Genomic DNA, 21906 nt, shown 5'->3' on the forward strand with positions numbered 1-21906 from the left:
CTGGAACTGTGTGTGTGTGTGTGTGTGGTTCTGTCTTAGCTGTTGATCTGGGTGGTGGTTATACTGGGTGTTCCTTTGGATATTAGACTGTCCACCTATGAATGACACTATCCATAAATATGTAAAGTAATGTTAGATACCATAACATGTTATTGTTGTTAAGAATGAAAAGTTCCTCTGTCTTGAAAAACAAAAACAAACAAACAAAAAAGAATTAGAAGTTCACCTAAGTATATATGCACCTTTTGGATCCTCAGCTGTCCCATGGATTCTGGCTCTCCAGGCTCTCCATGGCTTTTTTGCCCCCCCCCCCCCCCGAACTCCATTCCCCTGCACCTTTCCCTCCTTTGGTCTCAGTAAGTCCTTCAAAACCAGCCGGCTTTCAGAGAGCAACTCACAAGCCTGCTAGCACACAGCCCTGCCACCCACAACCCTCACCTCGCGCTCCCAACTGCCCTGTAGCCGGCCAACTGCCATTCCCTGGGGCTGCGGTCCAGGACGCCAGACCATGTGGCGCTTCCTGCTTCTGCTGAGTGGGCTGAGTGGGCTTGATGGGCTTAGCGAGCCCCAAACAAAAGGCAGTGAGTAACAACCCGTCCTGGGGCCTTTGGATGCCAGCTCTGTTTTCTTTGCCTTTCCGTCATGGTTGCCCAGGGTGCCCGGGGATTGCTCTCACCTGCACAAGCCCAGGCCACCAGCTCAACAGCTGAAATGAGAACAGGATGCTCAGGGCTTTCCCACAGATCCGAGGACCCTGAGAAATGAGAAATGGGTGTGGGAAGACTTGGCTCTATCCTCCAGTTTTAGATCCTGTTTTAGGTTGACGATGATAGCCGCGAGTTAGAAGGGGAGGATGATGTGAGTTTATTTGTGCCGAGGGCTAGGGTTTGTCTCAGAATTCACAAATCCTTCCCACTGGTCAAGAATCCCAAAGCAACAGACATATTTCTCTGAAAACTTCCGGTTCGGGAAAGGAAGGAGAAGTGTGGGTATTTGAATACATAGTCATACTGAGAGTTGATGCTTCATGGGATACAAGGTTCTCTGTGTGAGAGGGGTATGGCTCTGAGAAATTCCTTTTTGCACCTTGCAGCTCGTGAGAGATTACACGTGCAAGTCACGGTGCCAGAAAAAATCCGGTCCATCCAAAGCGGAGGCTACGAATCACAAGTAATTAATTATCAATTTGCTTATGGCTTAAAAGTCACCCAAATATATGCTTGTCAAAAAGTTACCTTGATATTTTTCATCCATGAGCACGCACTAAGTTTATTTATTATTTTTTTTAATGCCTGGTTTTTGCCAACTTTAACAATACTTAGAGGAAACCCTGCTGCCGACTCTGGGTGTCTGCCCCGGGCCCTTCGGTGGTTTCGAAGGCGTTCTTCCCATCTGCCTACCCACGTGTGTCTGAAGGACTATTTTGGTGAGGGGTGCCGGTTGTGGTTTGATACTATCGTGTGTTTAAAACTATTTTTCCAACTTTGCAGATATGTTCCTCGTTAAGATTATTCTCTTCAAACTGTTTTTGCTTCTCTTTAGGATTACGGTCTTTTGCTTGTTATTTTTTTAAGTTCTAGAATCGTTTGTAAACTGTGTTTCTTGAAATAGCAAACCCTTATGGCTGGGTCACTGATAGTCTGATCATTAAGTGTTCACGTTTCCTTAGTATTTCTCCATTTGTGGCTTGTGAGTTTTTATGCGTCTTTTTTAAAGGAATATGTGTGTGTTTATGAAACTTTAATCAATGAGATAAAGGGGGCGTTTGAGAGGCCCTTGTTTTCTTTTTAATTGGAAAGCAAACAAGGATTCTACTCGGAGGGGGAATAGCTTCCAGGAGGACTCACCAGGCACTGATTTGCAACAAGCAGAGTAGAAAATAAAAACAAAGGCAGTTGTCTTGAGTGTCAAACTCAGAACTCAGATTGTCTCTTTGGTTAATGCCTGCATGCCTGTTGCCTTTAGGGGACAATGAGGCTTCTGTAGTTACTGACTCGGGACACCAATGTACATTTACAAACTATGTGCGTAGCAGAGAGTGGAAATCCTAAGAGGGAGATACTTAAAATGTGAGTGGGTGGAACCCACAGACAAGGAAGCACCAAATGCAAGTGTAAAAGTTGACCTTCAGAGAGTAGACATCATAGTGTAGGAATGGCTGGTGGAGAGGGAGAGAAAGAAACACTCAGGTATAAACTGGAAGTCCTGAGAGGAAGGGGTAAGGGCTAAGTTTTTGTTAATTGAGAACAGGTTTTTAAAAGAAGCATCCTTGGGTCAGGTTTACACTGAAAGCAGGGGTAAGCGGGTTGGTAATTCTTTGACATAACTGAATACCAAGGGAAGAAAATGTCTTGAGGGAAGTCAGAATAACAACAGGTTTGGAGATATGGCTCAGTGGTTAAGAGCAATCGTTCAGTCTTGAGGGCCAGAGTGCCAAGCCCAGCACCCAAGCTACATGTCCTGGCACCCTCTCCTGGCATCAGGGAGTACACACTCACAGGTGTATTAGTCAATTAACTTAAACCACTTTTTAAAAAGAATATGCAATGAAACAATAAGTAAATGAATAGGTCTGCTAATGAGAGTTAGCGTTAAAATAAAGCTTCAGTTTCTTTCTTTCTTTCTTTTTTTTTTTTTTTTGATACGTTTGGTTTATACAGTCATTTACTCAAATGAAATCTCCTTCAGAAATGGAATGTGCTAATGATTCCAACCTAAGCCCGAGTGGTAGCCCCCTTCTGTACTCCCAGTACCTCTGAGGCTCAGGCAAGAAAGGTCACGATACGTTTGAAGTCAGCCTGGCCTACATAGTATGTTCCAGGCCAGTAATGACTATAGTGTGAGAACTTTTCTCAATAAATAAGAAAACTAACAAATAAATACCAAAGAGTCCAAATTAAGAGTGGAGAACATTGTTTAAAAAATAATTGTTTCACAGGCTGAGCGAAGGCTCAGTGTTTAAGAGCAGGTTCTGCTCTGAAGTTTGGTTCCCAGCAACCTCATCACAGGACTTAACCATCCACAAGTCCAGCTTTGAAAAATCTGCTGCTCCCTTCTGGCCTCCCCTGGTATTTCATGCACACATATGCACATACCACTTGACAGATAAAAAAAAAAAAGATAGGTTTTTAAACTCATTTTAAAAAGACGATAACTAAGCAATGTCATTTTCTGCAAATGTGCACAGCCAACTTGCAAGTGTTTTTAAATTTTTGTTTATTGTCTATTTATTTAGTAGTTAGTTAGTTAGTTTGGAGTACTGGTGGTTGAGCTCACTGCCTTGTGCACACGAGGCAAAATATTCAACTGCTGAACTACACCTTGAGGCTATGTTTAAATTATAAGTGAAAGTGAAAAACACTTGTTTGTTAATAAAGTGTAATAATTTGAATGTAATATACCCCCATAATCTCATAGGGAGTAACACTATTAAGAGATGTGCCTTTGTTAGAGTGGGGATTGCCTTGTTGAGGAAAGTGTGTCCCTGCAGGAGCAGACTTTGAGGTTTCTTATGCTCAGCAAACTGCCCAGTATGTTCGTCAACTTCTTGTTGCCTGCAAAATATAGGACTTTCAGCTAATTCCAACAGCACATCTGCTTGCACGCCGCCATGCTCCCCACTATGATGATAATGGACTGAACCCTGAAACTGTAAGCGAGCTACCCCAATTAAAGGTTTGCATTTATAAGAGTTCTGTCTGTGGTCATGGTGCCTCTTCACCGCAATAAAAACACTATCTAAAACATACAGCATACATATTTGTTATCACTTTGCTTATAATTGTAAAACAAATGAAAAGTAACAATTTCTTGTGATAGGATAGATGGATAAACTCTGATATATGCAGAAAGTGAAATGTCATACCTGAGCGGGTAGGAAGCGCTGAAGGTAGCTGTAGCACTAGCGATGATGGTCACATAGGGTTGCAACAATGTCTACTGTGTCCGAGCCCATGACTGAAGCAGATAGATTATGTGCTTACACAAAGACCAAGTTTATGTAAGTCAAAGTTTATGTCAAACAAACCACTGTTTAAATAAATATTCATAACCAGCATGAACATGAATGGTGAACATGAGCTTTTGCATGCTGACCATCAGAGGTGTCAGGGAGGACTGTGCTCTGCTGAGTGGGTGTGACACTAGTGCTTTAGTTTTTAGTATAACCATTGGTGACATGGTGTTTTAGCTATTTCTAAGTCTGGTATGGCTAACATACATGACAATTTAAAATTAGAATCAAAGCATGTCTTAGTTAGGTTTCTATTGCTGTAAAGAGACACCATGACCACGGCAACTCTTATAAATGAAAACATTTAATTGGGATGGCTTGCTTACAGTTTTAGAGGTTCAGCCCATTGTCATCATGATGGGGAATAAGGTGGAGGTAGATGTGGTATTGGAGTAGTAGGCAAGAGTCCTACATCATTCAGGCAACAGGAAGTTGACTGAGACACTGGGCAGTGTTCTGAGCATAATAGACTTCAAAGCACCACAGTGACACATTTCCTCCAACAAGGCCATACCTACTCCAACAAAGCCACACCTCTTAATAGTACCACTCCCTATGAGCTTATGGAGGCCAATTACAGTCAAACTACCACAAAGTGGCTTACAGAGAATTTAAAATACCCTTTAAAAATAACATAATGTTGAACTATTGGAAGTATCCTATAAGAGATCTAGAAGGAAGTAAAACTGCCCATGGTTATTGAAGAGAAAATGGTGGGGGAAACTATCATTATTTACAGATGAGACAACTATAAACAAAATCTGTTAAGTCAGAACAAAAGCCAACAGCAAAAAATTGAGTAAGCATAATCAAAGTACAAAATGCAGTGCGTTTTTATTTTGGCAAAGGAAAAGGTATAATAAAGAATTTTACAAAATAACTAATTTAACTCACACTACATAAAAGTCTAATTGCAAGTAAATCTCACAAATATATACCCTTCTAATGGAAAACAAGAAAATGAGAAGGGAGGGATTGAAGACCTTAATATGCCGAGGTATGTTACTAATTATGCACTTGTGAACTAAAAGACACCAGGCCTCTGCCATCATGCAGAGTGAAAGCGGATGGCTGTGGGTAATATCTCTAAATCTTCATACTAATATGGTGGTTGGCAAACTCTGTATCCAGACCTCGAGCAAATTTTATAAAACCTACAAATACTGCAGGCTCTGCTATGGGCATTTTTCTTATGCTATGGGTATTTTCCTCTTGTATGTGGAATTAAGTGATTTTTGGTATATTCTGCCCAGATAGGAATTGTGAATTTTATAGTGATCTGTCTCTAGCAAGCTAGCACAGTTATTAGGTAAAAAGTGACCCATCTTTAGAGGATCTATCTGATTGGATAAGTTAATGGATAATAAATTACAGCTCTTTTTTTTCTGTCTACTGTTTTTGTATTGAAAGATAACATTTTAATAGCACATTTCATTGGAATAAGCCAACATCAAATTATACTATTTCTCTTCTTGTTGTATTAATATAATTTTGGAATGTAACATTCATGTAAAAAAAATTTTCCTTTCTAACTTGTTTTCCTTGTTTTTTTTTTTTTTTTTAATATATTCTCCTTCCAGGTGGCCTACAATCTCACAATTGAAGGGAAAACATACACTCTGAACCTAATGCAAAAGTAGGTAACTGTCATATTTTATCAACTGCTCTTATTTCAATTACCACTATTGTTGGTAATTACCTAAAATGCAACGATTTTATATTTGAAAATTTTCTAGTTATGGGCTGTTCATTCTCTCTCTCTCTCTCTCTCTCTCTCTCTCTCTCTCTCTCTCTCTCTCTCTCCAGAATCTTTCCGTGTAGCCAAGGCTGGCCTGGGACTCATTCCTCCTCTCTCAGTCTCCCAAGTGCTGGGGTTACAAACACAGGTCATCATTCCTGGATTTGAGCTTCATTTTTCTCCAACGTTGTGTTTGAAAGACTGTGACCCTGTGCTTCTTAGATCTTGGGCTTCTGGGGGCTGAGTCAGCAGCCAGCATCGTTGGTCTGCTTCTACCCCTTCCAGCCCTTCCAGCCCCTCTCCAGTTACCTTCATAGCTGGTTCATTTCCAACCTTACCACCAGCTTACACCTAAATAGACTGGCACCAGCTCCATGTTTACCTCTGCAGGACACTTGAGCTGTGTACAGAGTGCACAGAGCCTTTACCAAAGTGCCCCCATGAAGCCATGGGCCAACTCCATGTTCTCACTCCGCCCACCTCTCCAGGATGCTGCTGGTCAGGCACAGGGGCCTTCGGTATGACATGAATTTGTTCACCGAAGCAATTCTGCCCTCACTGATCGGCCATGTATTTATCCATACCCGTCCATCTTTCCCATTAGCTTCTTGACTCTACCCTCTATGTGTGATGATTTCCTTGGATTTTAACTTCCATTTTGCTGTTTCTTTTGGTCCAGTTTTAAAGATTGTTTTCAACAAATTTATGACTATTTTTCGTGTTTAAACTTCTGTACAAACGTACACCTTAGTGCTCTGCAAATATCTTTTATGGCTTCTATTCTGTCCTTTAATTTTTTTAAATTTTTATTTTAAACATTTCCAGAAAGATTTTTATTTTGCACCTGTGTTTTGTCTGTGTGGCATGTAAACTATGTGAAACTATAAATCCACAGTCCCTTCAGAGTCCAGCGAAGGGCATCAGGAGCCCCAGAATTGGAGTTACAGAGCTCCAAGAGCCACCCCGTGGGTGTTATGAATGGACAGTGTTCATAATCAGAGCCCACAGAGCCATTATTCTAGCCCCACCTTTTTTTTTCTTCTCAATATGAGAATTTTCTCCCTTACACTACATTGTTTATTCAACTGTTGTTCCTTCTCTGCAGAAGGTCTGAGCTTTGGGTCTACCTTTGCGTGTGTGTAGCCATTGTCCTAAACTCTGTTTTGTAACTGTTACTTCCTGCGACCCTTTGCTAGCTCTCTGTGGGACATGGAGACCTCTCTGTGGAAATGGCTTATTATCCACGATCCTCTTCTACCTCTCTGTGGGAAATGGAGGCCTTTTGGATGACTTAGTGGATGCTTCTGCCAGATTGCTTCCAGAACTCTCAGCTGGGCCTTATCCTTCATTCCGGTGTCTGGGCGATGCTGGGGCTGCCTGAGGTCCAGTTCTCATCTGCCTGCAGGATACTGCAGGGTGTTGTGTATTCATGTCAAAAATGGCCTGGAATAGGCAGCATCCTTCTGACCATGGTCTAGAGATAGCAAACATGTTTGCTTATTTGGTTCTAACAGGAAGATACTATGGTTTAACTGGCTTACAAGCAATAGCTTTGGCAATTTAACATAGAGGAAAAAGATTTGGACGAAGAAATCTTTTGCAAACTTACCTATAGATAATGTATGTGATAATATGATAATGTTAATTTTTTTTTTTTTGGTGTAACAGTCCTGGCTGTCCTGGAACTCGATCTGTAGACCACCAGGCTGGTCTTGAACTCACAGTGCTGGGATTAAGGGCATGAGCCCTCACTGCCTGGCAATGATCTTTTAAAAATTAAACATGTGGGAAACAATTTTCTATTAAATACACCTCATCTTTGCTTTTGCAGAGTGTTCTTGCCTCCCAGCTTTAGAGTTTACAGTTATGACAATACAGGAATCATGAGGCCTCTGGATCAGCATTTCCAGGTATGAGTTCCTTCTCACTCTGCCTCCGTGGTGTGGTCCTAGAGTCCACAGCATAGATGTCCTCATTAGTTTTGATGTAAACTTATCAATTTCCTTCTGTGAGATGTGCTTATCCCATTAGTAGGTGATTCCCAAGCCAAATCACACTGCAGTGTATCTAAACCATTTGTTTCCTGGTTATATGCATGCGTGCATTCGTGTGTGTGTGTGTGTGTGTGTGTGTGTGTGTGTGTGTGTGTGTGTGTGTGTATGTGTGTGGTGTAGCCTTACTAGCCTAGAACTTGATAAGTATTCTGAATTGGCCTTAAATTCACAGCAGAAATCCACCTTCCTCTGCCTCCCAATGGCTGGGATTAAAGGTGTGCACCACCATCACCACCACCCCAAAAACATATTTTTAATCATATACTGGCCACGTTCAATGATGCCATCAAAACACTTATGAACCTTTGAAGAATTTCCAGTCTTGGGCTGAGACATAGTTCAGTGTAGTCTTTGCCTAGCATACAGAAGGTCTTAGGTTTAAATCCTAGCACTGGAAGAAATCAACCTCAAGCATTTCCAGTCTTGTTCTAGTAATCCATCTGATTTTCCAGCTTTAAGGGCCTTAGTTTCTGCCAGATTCCCCAGATAATTGTCCTCATCCTGGAGAGGTGATTGCTTAGTGCCACAAAGCCAAAGACAGATCCTAGGCTAAGTTTCACCAGTGCAAGTTTATTGGATAGCCTGAGTAGATCCCTGGGAACCTCACAAATTCTCAGCTCACCTTCTCAGAGGAAGTCACACATTACCTGCATAGAAAGGAAGTGTTTTCCTAACCCAGACACTGCCTGTCTTTGCTCCTTTATGGTCGAGTGCTTTCTGTTAAGGTTGCTGCTGGGTGTGTCACTTAGTAGGGAAACTACACTAGGGCTAGAGGTTGTCATGTGGTCAGGCTGGCAGCCATCTTGGATCCAAGTGGCTTCTGCCTACCCTTCCCTAAAAAGGAACTTCCACTCTGTAAGCATCCCATCCTCAAAGACAGACAGGCAAGATGAGAGTAATGTAAATACATCCTCCAGGGTTGGGGTGGGTGGGTAGAGGTAGCCACTGAATAGCATTGTCTCTCTGCCAGGTCACATCCCTGGCCCAAAGGCAGATACAGGAATCACCCCTGAGCATGCATCTTGGAACCTCCCTCTGTGTCCTCCTCTCTTCCAAGGCTTTGTTTTGCATCTCTTTTTGGGCACCTTGGAAACCCTTGCCTCCTCCCAGAACCTGAAAGACTATTAGAGCCCCCCTGCTCCCTTGCCTGGGGGAGCCCTTGCAGGAGAGATGTGGGAAGTCATGTAATGAGAAGCTCAGCGAATGTAATGGCCATTTCTGGAGTTATTGATGGCCTCTGTGAGAGGACTCTGCAAGCCAATCCTCGTATCTCACTCAAAATACTCTTGAAAACAAATTTCCCCTTTGGATTTCTTTTGCTTCTCTCACATGCAGAATTAAGTCAGAAGAATGTGAAAATAAAACTAAAAGAGTGTTTGATTATCAATAATTATCCTAATTACGGATAAATTAACTCATATTTAAGGAGGCAGAGACTGGGAGATCTCTGTGAAATTGAGACCAGCTGGATCTACATAGTGAATTCCAGCAGGCCAAGGCTATATAGTGAGACCCTGTCTCAGAGAGAGACAGAGAGAGAGAGAGAGAGAGAGAGAGAGAGAGAGAAATATATGAAAATACACACATGTGGTAATTTATAAAACCATGAACACTTCAGAAAGTTATGCTCCACTCCACACATTAGTCTTATGGATCTGATTTTGGAAACAACTGGTCTTACACACACACACACACACACACACACACACACACATACACACACACAAGCTGACAGTCTGAGGTCTCTGATAATGATATCTTTACCACAAGGGATATATTGTGTATTTTATCTTTGTGTTTCAGAATATCTGCTACTTCCAAGGATACGTTGAAGGTTATCCAAATTCTATGGTGATTGTTAGCACATGTACTGGACTCAGGTTGTAATACGTAATTGTATATAAAATGGTGTGTTTTTTTAAATAAATTTGTGTGTGTGTGTGTTTGTGTAAATGCATGGAACACAAAAAGGAGTATAAATGAATTTTTTTTGTTGATCATATATATATATATATATATATATATATATATATATAATTATTTTAAATAACAGATTCTACCCTGATACTGAATTTAAGCTATTGTTATATTAGGAGTGCATAAAAAATTCTCAGGATTTATTTTTGTTATTCTTATGTGTGCCTACACGAGTACTAGATGAATACACTGGAAATACAGGTGGTTGTGAGCTTCCATGTGGAGCTGGGAACCAACCCCTGGTCCTCTACAAGAGCAGTAAATGCTCTTATGCACTCAGCCATCTCTCCAGCTCCACAGAAGTCATGGGCTTGTAATAGCTGGGATATTCCAATTATGTCACTACTCTGTGCCACTCAGTGTGTGGCTGCGCTTCCGGACTTAATGAGCTTGTGAAAGTGCATTAATTGCATGGCAGTTGACTGACACCTCCATGTGTAATGCTTTTTTATAATGTATGTTTTTGTTTCTTGCCAGAGGTTTCCTTCAGTTTGGAAATGTTAGCTATGGAATAGAACCTCTGGAATCTTCCATTGGTTTTGAACACGTGATCTATCAAATGGAGCCTAAGAAAGGAGATGCTTTGCTCTATGCTGAGAAGGATATTGAACTAAGGGACCTGAAGTATAAGATACAAAGTGTCAAGGTAGGGGATTAACTAGATGTTATCAAGTAATTTCCTGGTAAACAAATTATTTACCTATATACCACACATGCACACATAGACATCACAAGGATGTGTCCAACAAATGCTCATCAGTCACAATCCTGAAAACTAGTTTTGTGATTTTTCTCAATATTTCTCTAACTTCCTTAATATTGTTAGTGATGCCTCCTTCTTTGTTCTGGTGTTATTGATTTATACAGTTTTTATTTTAAATAATTTTATTTATTGTTTGACAATTCCATACGTGTGTATTTTTTAAAATACATTTTATTTATTAACCCCATACCCGTATATAATGCTTGTATCGATATCCACTCCCACTCCGTCTATAGTCCCTCCTCTTCCCAATACGTCACTGCCCCCTTTCATGGCTTTTTGTTTTGTTTAGTTTAGTTTTGTAACTCACTGAATGTTATTAAAGCTGCTTACATGTGCATTGGTTGTGAGCATTTTAAAGCTACATTTGTCTCAGTGAAACCATGGTTTTTTTTTTTTTTTTTTCCAAACAGCATGCTGTTGTTTTTTAATGTGGCAATTTTGTTTTATCCCATCATTCATGATGTCAGTTTTAAAGCACTGTAGAATAATCATAATCTATCACCTTGTTGTTTCTTGGTCTTGTTATGTTCCTATTCCTTTATTCTTCCTCTTAGTTTTTACTAACGGAGTATTCCAAAACTGTTTATTTTACCCCCAAGGGCAACTTTAAAATGACCTATAGTTTTGTGTACTTTGTATTATATATTACAATTGTCATACTGCAAAATAGGTACAAAGCTTACTTGAACAATATAACAACGTTAGGGGGTTGCTAATGAGTGGCAGCAGACTGCCTACTGCCTGTTCACATCTGTAAGGGTTTATTGAGACACACATCCATCGATGCTGTTCTGCATCTTGTTAGTATGTGCCTCCACAGTTAAATGGCAGTGACAGATCGATTTGCAAGCACGTCCTATATCTCCTTCTGTTTTGCCTGCCTTTTCTTGGAAACTACTTACACGTTTTTGTATCTATAGAATTGCTGCTTCACGACATAATATACAAGTGGAATCATCAAACGGGTCTTTTTTTTTTTTTTTTTTTTTTTTTTTTTTTTTTTTGTGAGTTTTTACCCACCAATGTGCTCATGGTTGTAGTATTTTAAAATACCAGTTTTATTTTCATGTTTAAGTATTATTCCATTTTAGTAATATATCACATTTATTTAATCAACAGGTGAACAATTGGGTGATTCCCACTATTTAAATAATACAATGCTACCAAGAACACTTGTAAAGAAATGTTTGCACAAATGGGACCTTGGGACCAGAAAGGAAACTTGAAAGGCTTAGAGTTGGCTGGATGCTAAGTCACTGAATGATAAATTCTAAGTAGAGCAGTGTAACACGGATAAATAAAAGACCCAGAGACAGATGTTGGGGTTCAAGCTTCAAGCTGAAGATCAGAGAAGCAAAGCAGCCAGCCACTAGCTCTCACCTCTAGGCCAGGCTGAAAGGGATGACCCACAAAGGAGCCCTTCACCAAGTCTCTAACTGCTGCCTCTCCTCAGTGTAGCTGGAGAACAAATGCCTCATACTCACTCCTTGTCCTGTCTTATTTACCTCTCATAAGTCCTGGGATTAAAGGTATGAGCTGTAATTGTCTTTTAGACTAATGCACTCTTGTGTAGATCTGGGTGGCCTTGAACTCAGAGAGATCCATCTATCTCTTAATCCTGAGTCCTAGGATTAAAGGTGTGTAACACCACCTCCTAGCTGCTGCCTGCTAGGATTAAAGGTGTGTACCAACACAGCCTGATCTCTATAACTTGAGGCTGACTTTGCTTTTCTGAATCCTCAGTCAAGTTTTAATAAACCATAAAAAAAAAAAAACAAACACTACAGAGCAGAGATCTAGGATCTAAAAACAGTTGAGTCAGAAGCAAAATGTAGGTGAGTTCTCCTACACTTGGCCTGGAGAATTAACTTTGACTAAATACCCAAGAGAACCACAAATACTGGTTTTGCACACACATGGTAAACATACCACATAAACACACACATCAGCACACATAGTTGTTTCTCTTTTTTTATATATATATAATTTTTTATTTAATTTTATATAACAAAGTCCAATTAAATGAAAACAAACATTTATACACAATATTTGGGAATTTGGGCGTCGTTCTTTCCAAACTACTTCCTGCTGGTAAGGGGCGCTGTCTTGGGGGATTCGAAGAAGATTCAGATATCCTAGCTGTAGTCTGTAGGGCTGTTTTGTCCAGCTGTTTAGTTGTTTCTCTTTAATTTAAAAACAAACATGAAGTTTAAAAAAGAATATCATTCAGCTAACAGAACTGCTCACAAGATGAATGGGAACATGAAGAATGGGAGGGAGAGGTGGGACCAGTGGGGACGGGGAGAAAGGACGGGAGGTGGATTATCTTCTGGATAAGATAAATGTCTGACAAGACAAGGCGCAGAGAAGGAACAGGAGAACAGGTGGGGAGGGGTCTGAATGATCTGCTTTGGTAACGTTTCTGATTCTATTTCTGAATATAAAAATCTCACCACATTTGTCTCACTAGAATTAGTGATAAAACTAAAAATATTGAAGTCATTCTTCAATTTTGACATCAAATCTGTGGAATTTCTTTTTTTTCAGTCACAGAAAGTTGTGTCTCGCTATCTAGAAATACATGTTGTAGTCGAGAAAGGAATGGTAAGTGTATTCCAATTGTATTTGCTTTGTTCATTTTTTAATTAGCAGTGAGGCATTAGAAAAGCAATTGTTAGGCTGGAGAGATAGCTCGGTCCGTGGTTAAGAACACAGGCTGGTCTTCCAGAGGTCCAGAGTTCAATTCCCAGCAACCACATGATGGATCACAACCATCTGTAATGAGATCTGGTGCCCTCTTCTGGCCTGCAGACACACATGCACGCAGAACACTGCATTCATAATAAGTAAAACTTAAAAAAAAAAAAAAAAAGAAAGGAAGGAAGAAGAAACAATTCTCCCATGTCTCACAGAATCAATCTTTGACTTTGGAATATAATAACTTGAATTTGAATAAACTCAATTATTTGTACTTTTTCCCCTCCATTATTCCTTTTGCTATTAATGGAAATTTTTATTATAATAGTTTCTCATTTTTCCGTTTGCCTTCTTATTGAGGATAGTTACATACACACACACTTGCAGGAACACGTGCACATACACACAGACGTCTTCAGCCAGTACTGCAGAAGCCATCACACTGCGACCGAATGCAGCCAAGATGCAGGCTGCTTGCACCAACCAGGAGCCACTGCATGCTGCTTCCTAGTCATACACCTCTCTCCCCCAATTTCACTGGCCTCCATAACCCACTGATGTGTCTTCTGTTTCCAAAACATTGCAAAAGCGTAATCACTGAGTGAATAACATTTTGAGAGCTTTTCACATGCAGATTCTGGGAGTTTCCCCCATCTTAAGTTGCTTCCTGCAGCTGGAGAGATGACCACGGTCAAGCCGGCTTGCTGCCCTCACAGGGGACCCGAGTTCAGTTCCAAGCACCCATGTGGTGGCTCACAACAGTCTCCAGGTCAAGCTCATGTGATCTGGTGCCCTCTTCTGGCCTCCGTGGCCACTGCATGTGCACAGATAATAAAACACTGAGATGTTCATATCTAAATCACTTAAAGCTAATATTTTCTGTCAGGAACTATTATCCTTACTTTATTAATAGTGGAATTTTATATCGTAGCTTTTCAGATTTTTTTTGTATTTTCTATTTTCACACTATGTGATACGAATAATAAAATAACGCGGATTAAAATGTCAGTGATTTAAAACAGTATATTGCTTTGCTATATTAAACTTCTAACAGAATTGAAGTCAAACAAATATATGTATGTATATATACAGCAATTTTATTTTACAGTATGAGCATATTGGGGCTGATGCAACCGTTGTCACTCAAAAGATTTTCCAGTTGGTTGGATTGGCAAATGCTGTGAGTATTTTCTTCTTTGTGTTTTCTATTATTGTGATAAAACACCATATCCAAGGTAATTTATTAGTGGTAGTTTGAATGTATTTGGCCCCCATAAGAGCATAGGAAGTAGCACTCTTGGGAGGTGTGGCCTTGTTGGAGGAGGCTGAATGATACACACCTTTAATCCAGACCTTGAGACTAGAGGGCACACCTTTAATCTGGGCCACACCTTCTGTTGGAAATGTGCCACCGTGGGGGCTTTTTTTTTTTCTCTCAAGCTTCACTTGGTGTGACAGCTGATTTTCTGTTACCTCTGAGTCAAGATGTAGCATGCTCAGCTCCAGCACCATGACAGCCTGCATGCCGTCATGTACGTGAGCCATGTATGTTTTCGTTATTAGAGTTGCCGTGGTCATAGTGTCTCTTCATGGTGTTACAGCAATAGAAACCTAGCTAAGCCGCCTATAGAAGGAATAGTTTCTTTGGGCTTATACTTTCAGAGAGTTAAAGTCCTTAAGGGTGGAGACAGTATAGCAGTACACAGCAGATACAGCAGCTAGAGATGGAAGCTGAGGGCACAAGCCTGGAACAAAAGGCAGGAAGCAGAGAGAGTGTACTGGGGGGGGAGGGGGTGCTCAGCTCTGAAACCTCAAAGCTCCACCCCCAGTGGCACACTTCCTCAGCAAGACCATAATTCCTAAACCTCCGCAAACAATGCCACCAACTGGTGACAGTATCCAAATGCCAGAACCTAAGGGACATTATCACTCAAACCACCACACTTGCTGCTGTTCCTAAGAACCCCCATACCTTCTGGTGAATCTGCATAAAGATGCATGCTGAGTGATAGAAGGACCATTAAGTTGCATTTGAAGTGTCCATTCTCCTACCTATAAAGTAGGTCATTGTAGGGATTACATACAACGAGACATTTTGGGGGGACGGGGGTGTTGATTAAGTGCAAGCATTTTAAAGGCTCCAGTGTGACATATGACCAGGACACTTACTGCTAACTAATACTTTCAAATACCGAATCCAGACCCACACTACTGTTCTTAAATGCATGACCTGAGCTTCTTTTCAGAGCTCTTTTGCCCAGTCCCTTTAGATCATGTTATTTGAACGGGTTTTCTGTCTGTGTTCTATTTTAGATTTTTGCCCCCTTTAATCTTACAGTAATTCTGTCTTCCCTGGAATTTTGGATGGATGAAAACAAAATCTCAATCGCTGGTGATGCTAATGAGTTGCTCTACAGGTTCCTGAAGTGGAAACAGTCTTACCTCGTTCTTCGTCCACATGACATGGCATTTTTACTTGTGTACGTACTTTTCTCAAGCTATGACAGGTTATACCCAGAGAAACTGGCCAGTCTGATCCCTTTTCCAACAATCCACAGGCATTTTAGAGGAAAGGCAAGTTCTCTGTGATTTCTGCCCCCTGTATATACAATAGCACGCAACCTACTAGGACAGCTTACTTATGGGGAGATTATTAAGGTCCCTCACTTGATTGGTCTGTAGTTGAAGCTCACTTCTTCTGCCCTACTTCCGGGTGTCTTCTTACCACAGAGCACACATAACTCCGTCAAGTGTGCCAGGCTGTGCATCACAGGCTCACAGTATCTGTTTGGAAGGCCTGTCTGAATTCTATGAATGTAGGCATTTAGCTTTGTTCTTTGAACTAATAATAATGACAAGAATAGCAACAACAAGGAGAAACTGAGGAAATGGCTATGTGGGTAAAGTGCTTGCTGGGCATTTTTTGAAGACCCAAGTTCAGAGTCCCAACACCTGTGTAAAAGCCTAGTGGTCTGTGCTTCTGTAACCCCAGGGCACACATGGATGAGCATGTACACACACTATGAAAGGAAAGAAAAAGAGAAAAACAAGAAAGGATGATACTTCTAACTAAGTATTAGTTTTCAACTTTCCCAACGCTGTGACCCTTTAATACAGTTCCTCACATTGTGGTGAACCCCAGCCATAACATCATTTTCGTTGCTACTTCATAAGTGTGATTTTTTGCTACTGTTATGAATTTTAATGAAAACACTTTTGGAGATAGAGGTTTATTGAGGGGTGGTGACTCACAGGTGGAGAATGACTGTTCTAATATACCATGGATGTATTGTAGCTACACTGTGTTATAGTATAGTTGTATACTGTAGTATACTGTTAGTATACAGGTCCCTCCTATTTAATACTCTTTGTTTTCTAACATCGGTAGTTTCAGAACACACATGGAATGCGGTACTTTTAGTGTTCTGTTGCATGCTTGCCTTGAAGTGGCTCTCGCAGGCTAATTCCACTAGACAATGAGGAGACTTCACAGCTCTGCCCCAATTCTACCCATGTACCCGCTTCCATGCCTTCATTTTGTTATTTTAAGAAATTAAAATATTATTAAAATATTATTTCAGAGGATATATCCATTTTTTTTTCTAAAATGGCCATTGCACTGAGTTAATTTTCACTGTGTTTCAGAAACCCATGTGAAAGTACACTTTCTATTTTTTTAAACCGATTTTTATCATTTTTAGAAATGTAGGAACATTGGGCAATCCTAACCCATGTCACATGACTGTTAGTGGAAATTTTAAGAGTCTGAATCAGTAAGCAACACTAAAATCTGTGTTCTATGGCTGGGCGTTGGTGGCACACGCCTTTAATCCCAGCACTCGGGAGGGGAGGCAGAGGCAGGTGGATCTCTGTGAGTTCAAGGGCAGCCTGGTCTACAGAGTGAATTCCAGGACAGGCTCCAAAGCAATACAGAGAAACCCTGTCTCAAAAAAAAAAAAAAAAAAAAAAAAAAAAAAAAAAAAAGAAAGAAAGAAAAAGAAAAAAAATCTGTTCTATGAAAATAGAGCATTAACTACGCTTACTGTTGCAAATTTATGTGATTATACTTCTTTCAATTCAGTTACAGAGAAATTTCAGACTACGTTGGTGCCACCTTTCAGGGGAAGATGTGTGACAAGAACTATGCTGGAAGTGTTGCTCTGGTATGCTGTGCTTTAATCTGCCTGATTAAAATTCATAACATGGGCGAGCTGGGAGGTCCTTGTTAGAGAGCCCTTGCTCCTCCACAGAGGACCCAGATTCAGTTCCCAGCACCCACCCACATCCTTTAACTCACAACCAGCTGTGACTCCAGCTCCAGGGGATCCAGTGCCCTCCTGAGTCCTCTGTGGGCACTACACTCATACAAGCATGCACACACAAAATTAAAAATAAAGTAAATCTTTAAATAATGTATAACAGACTGCAGTATAAAACAGTATAAAACTAAAGGTTCCCCGTTAGGGACCACGAGAGAGTTACAGCAGGTTGTTGAGATGTCAACTCACCAGAGGAGTGACTCTGGCGGAGGTTAATCCTATCCAGGCAAGACCTGCAGGACCATCAACTCTGGAAACTGTTGCTCACTTTTGCTAAAGCAGCTTGGTGTCTTCTGCTCAATGCCTACATAGTAGTGTGTAATCTCATGTGATTTATACATGCAATCTCATGATTGCATCTCTGTGAGTGGTCAGGAAGATGTTTTTTTCATTTAACAATATCATTTGATAATTCAGAATACACATGGGGGACATGCTTCATAACTGTATCTGTTTGTCCCACAAGGACTGTGAATACTTAAAATTCTGCCTTGTTCTTCTGCTTAAGCACCTGATGAGAAAATCTAGTCACGCAGTCAAAAACCTTGCTTTCCTCAGTCAAATCTCCACTCCATTCCCTGAGATACAACTTAGAAGCCAGCTGCGTGCAACATCTTTTATTTGGCAGGACATTTAGCCAGGAGAGGAGTCTTTCAAACAGATCCCATTTGGGACCTTCAAAGATAGGGGTGTGGCACATCCAAGCTGCTGACAGTGTTGTTTGGGGCATCTCTTATCTGCTTTATGACCCTGAAAAATACAAGCCCTGTAATTTTGTGATTACCAGAGAATCGCCTTTGTTTGTGCATATGAATATAAACTGGAAACTTTACAGCAGGAAGAGAATGAGAATAAAGGATTAGCAGCACGTGTCAACTCATTCTGTAGTTCTTAGTCTAAAAATTTTCTAAGCCCTTTCACCACACTCATGCAACTGACCTAAACCTTGGCAGGGAGTCAGTAGAGCTGGACTGTGCTGACCACCTATAATTCCCTTGGTTTGTTGTTCCCACTAAAATTTGCATTACTGTGGGGCTCTTAGGGGGTTGGCCCTAGTGTAGTTCTGACATCATTTCCCTTTTGTGCTTCTCACTATAGAATCTGCTCCTTTACACTCGTGTTTCTGTGATGCCTGCTGGAGTTTCAGAGAGGCAGCACAGAATGGCCTCACTCTAGTAAGCAAAATGGAGCACAGTGGAGCTGGAAAAGAAAAAATCCACATTAAAAATCCATGTCATATTTTGGTAAATGTAACATTTGTTTTGTGGAGAAAGTGATTTCCCTGGTCTCTAAGGATGGGGTGTGGGACTTCCTCAAACATTCATATGCAACACACACACACACACACACACACACACACACACACACACACACAAAGCTAACTTGAAGAAAAAACTTCACTGGTTAACAAAGAGAAAGAACACATCTGTATAAATGCAGACTGGCTACCAAGGAAGGTCTAGCTGTAGAGGACTGTGAAGGCTGAGACTCTTGGAACAGAGAAGAATGTTCCCAGGGGAAGAGGAGTGACTGGCTGAGGCTGTCCCCAGCGCTTCCCCTTTCTCCACATTTCTTTGGGATAACCATCACTGACTGAGAAACACAAGCAACATCCAATATCCACAGGAGTGAGATGCGGGAATATGTAGGTGCAGCTTGGTTCACTGCTTCCCCAGCCACCGCCCTCTCTCTCCCATCATCCCTTAGGGCTGTGTAGTGCCAACAAGGGATTATATATCCTCTTGTCTTGCTTCTTAAAAACATGTGTGGAAAAAACACATCCCAAGCAGCTGTTAGTTGAGAAGCAAGTGAGGATGTTATCTGTGTATATGTTTTAAATTGTGAATATTTAATTGACAAATAGAAATTATATAAACACACATATACATACATATACACACACACTTGCTTTACATACATAGACTCTATAATGGTTACTGAAGACAAATGAAAGAACAATGACCAGGAGATGACTCATGGAGAAAGTGCCCTCTGTGTGAACATGAGGATCTGACTCCCCAGTCACCATGTAAGAAAGCTGGGTATGGTAGTGTACACTGTAACCCCAGGGCTGGGGGACAGAGAGAAGAGGACTTGGAGAGCTCCCCAGCAGCAAGTCTACTGCCCACAGGGGGCTCCAAGCTGAACTAGAGACCTTGTCTCAAAAAAAAAAAAAAAAAAAAAAAAAAAGTAGAGGGCAAAGAGAAAGACACCTAGGATGGGCCTTTGGCTTCCATGAGCATGCCCAGATGAGCATGCTCACATATGCATGCACACACACACACACACACACACACACACACACAGGCGTACAGGCATACAGCACAGACACACAAAATAATATAGGTATACATATGTAACATTGATGAACACATTCTTCATCAGACACAGCACTCTGCCCCATGAAGTCTGACTGTTGTAGTTTCCATAACAAGTAAACTGGTTCCTGTGCAAATGAAAGATATTTTGCCCTTCATAACCTGTGAGGGTTTGTGAGACAGTTAACGTGGACCACACTGTGTTGAGTTGGCAAATGGCTGTTCTTGTGTCATTTCTGATCTACAGGAGAAGTGCTGTCTGGTTCTAGTAGATGAGATGCTTGCTCTGGGCTGTTATTAAACATAAGAAAAACTCAGCTCTATTTTGAATTTTCTAGTCACTCCTAATTTTTAATTGATTTTGTTTGTTTGTTTATTTGTTTTTGAGACAAGTTTCTCTGTGTTGATCTGACTGTCCTGGAACTCACTCTGTAGACCAGGCTGCCCTCAAACTCACAGAAACCTGCCAGATCCTCCTGCCTCTGACTTCTGAGTGCTGGGATTAAAGGTATGAGCTGCCACCACCTGACTGATTACTTTTTTGTTTTATTTTTATTTTACATGAGTGTTTTGCATATGTGTGTGTCTGTACATCACAAGTGTGCAGTGCCCTCAGAAGCCAGAAGAGGGTGTCAGATCTCCTGAAACTGGAGTTCTAGACATAGAACTCTATGTGAGCATCTATGTGGATGCTTGAAATCAAACCTGGGTCCTCTGGAAGAGCAGCAAGTGTTCTAAACCACTCAGTCATCTCTCCAGACCCTACAAATTTATTTTTGATATGCATCTCAATATTATAACTGGGACTTATCCCATTTAAACTTTTTAAAATTATTTTTCCAAGTGTCTCACTTTACTCACATTAAAAGCCATGTACTTTTGAATCATGCCTGTGTTTGCAGGGTTGCCTGAAACACACTGTTGCAATATGGGTGGTGCTTCTGTGACTAGTACAATGTGTGTTTACCCTTTATTTTACTATGTGGCTATTGTGAATAATCAATCACATTTTCCTAGCTGCAAGTAAAATGCCTCACATAAAGTGTGCACACATTTATGGTCCTGTGTGTTTTCCTTTCAGCAACCCAAAGCCGTGAGTCTGGAATCACTTGCCATTGTTTTAGTTCAGCTGCTGAGCCTCAGCATGGGGATATCATACGACAATGTGAGCCAGTGCCACTGTGGAGTGTCTATCTGCGTGATGAATCCTGAAGCAATGTAAGAGCCTTGACTTTGATGCCCCAACTCCAGCTAGAGTTTCTGCTAAGCTGATTCTGTATACTTAGTTAAAGAAAACTAACATGCTAGAAACTGGGCATCTTAGGTTTCTATTGCTGCAACAAAGCACCATGATCAAAAGCAACTTGGAGAGGGGAGGGCTTATTTCACCTTACACTTCCATTCATAATCCATCACTGAGAGGAGTCAGGGTAAGAACCAAAGCAAAGACCTGGAGCCAGGGCCTGAAGCACCTTGATTGCTAGAAAGAGAAAGAAAGCACCCAGTAAGTCTATTGGATGATTGGAACCATAAAACTGCTCACTGCCTGCACAAGCTGCCATTCACGCTATGTTCCAGTAACAGCATCCGTCCATTCTGTCCGCACAGAACAGTCACATACATGTCAGCACACGGATGGGAAGCTGTGTTCCTTAGCCTTTGAAAGTCCTATTGAACGTCCTTTTTAACGTGTGTGTGTGTGTGTGTATGTCTGTATGTCTCTGTGTGTGTATGTCTGTGTGTGTGTATCTGTGTGTGTCTGTGTGTGTGTGTGTCTGTATGTCTGTTTGTGTGTGTGTGTGTCTGTGTGTATTTGTGTGTGTGTGTGTGCCTGTATGTCTGTGTATCTGTGTGTGTCTGTGTGTGTCTGTATGTCTGTTTGTGTGTCTGTGTGTATTTGTGTGTGTGTCTGTGTGTGTGTATGTCTGTTTGTGTGTATGTATGTCTGTGTGTCTGTGTGTGTGTATCTGTGTGTGTGTGTATGTGCCTGTATGTCTGTGTATCTGTGTGTGTCTGTGTGTATCT

At 41.0% G+C, this 21906-nt stretch overlaps 1 protein-coding gene across 1 annotated transcript in view; it reads left to right on the top strand.

The window, feature by feature from the left end:
* Positions 1-386: 386 nt before the first annotated feature.
* Adam2 (ADAM metallopeptidase domain 2) overlaps positions 387-21906 on the top strand; it is a 53191-nt gene continuing 31671 nt past the window's right edge. The window contains exons 1-11 of the mRNA XM_051195499.1: positions 387-581; positions 1094-1170; positions 5593-5648; positions 7582-7660; positions 9608-9684; positions 10259-10427; positions 13095-13151; positions 14353-14424; positions 15558-15724; positions 17326-17407; positions 20963-21099. Of these exons, the coding sequence (XP_051051456.1) occupies positions 509-581; positions 1094-1170; positions 5593-5648; positions 7582-7660; positions 9608-9684; positions 10259-10427; positions 13095-13151; positions 14353-14424; positions 15558-15724; positions 17326-17407; positions 20963-21099 (1046 nt within the window). The 5' untranslated portion in view covers positions 387-508. The remainder of the gene's footprint in view (positions 582-1093; positions 1171-5592; positions 5649-7581; positions 7661-9607; positions 9685-10258; positions 10428-13094; positions 13152-14352; positions 14425-15557; positions 15725-17325; positions 17408-20962; positions 21100-21906) is intronic.

This window comes from Phodopus roborovskii, unplaced genomic scaffold (assembly GCF_943737965.1).
Source record: "Phodopus roborovskii unplaced genomic scaffold, PHOROB, whole genome shotgun sequence".
Lineage (NCBI taxonomy): Eukaryota > Metazoa > Chordata > Mammalia > Rodentia > Cricetidae > Phodopus > Phodopus roborovskii.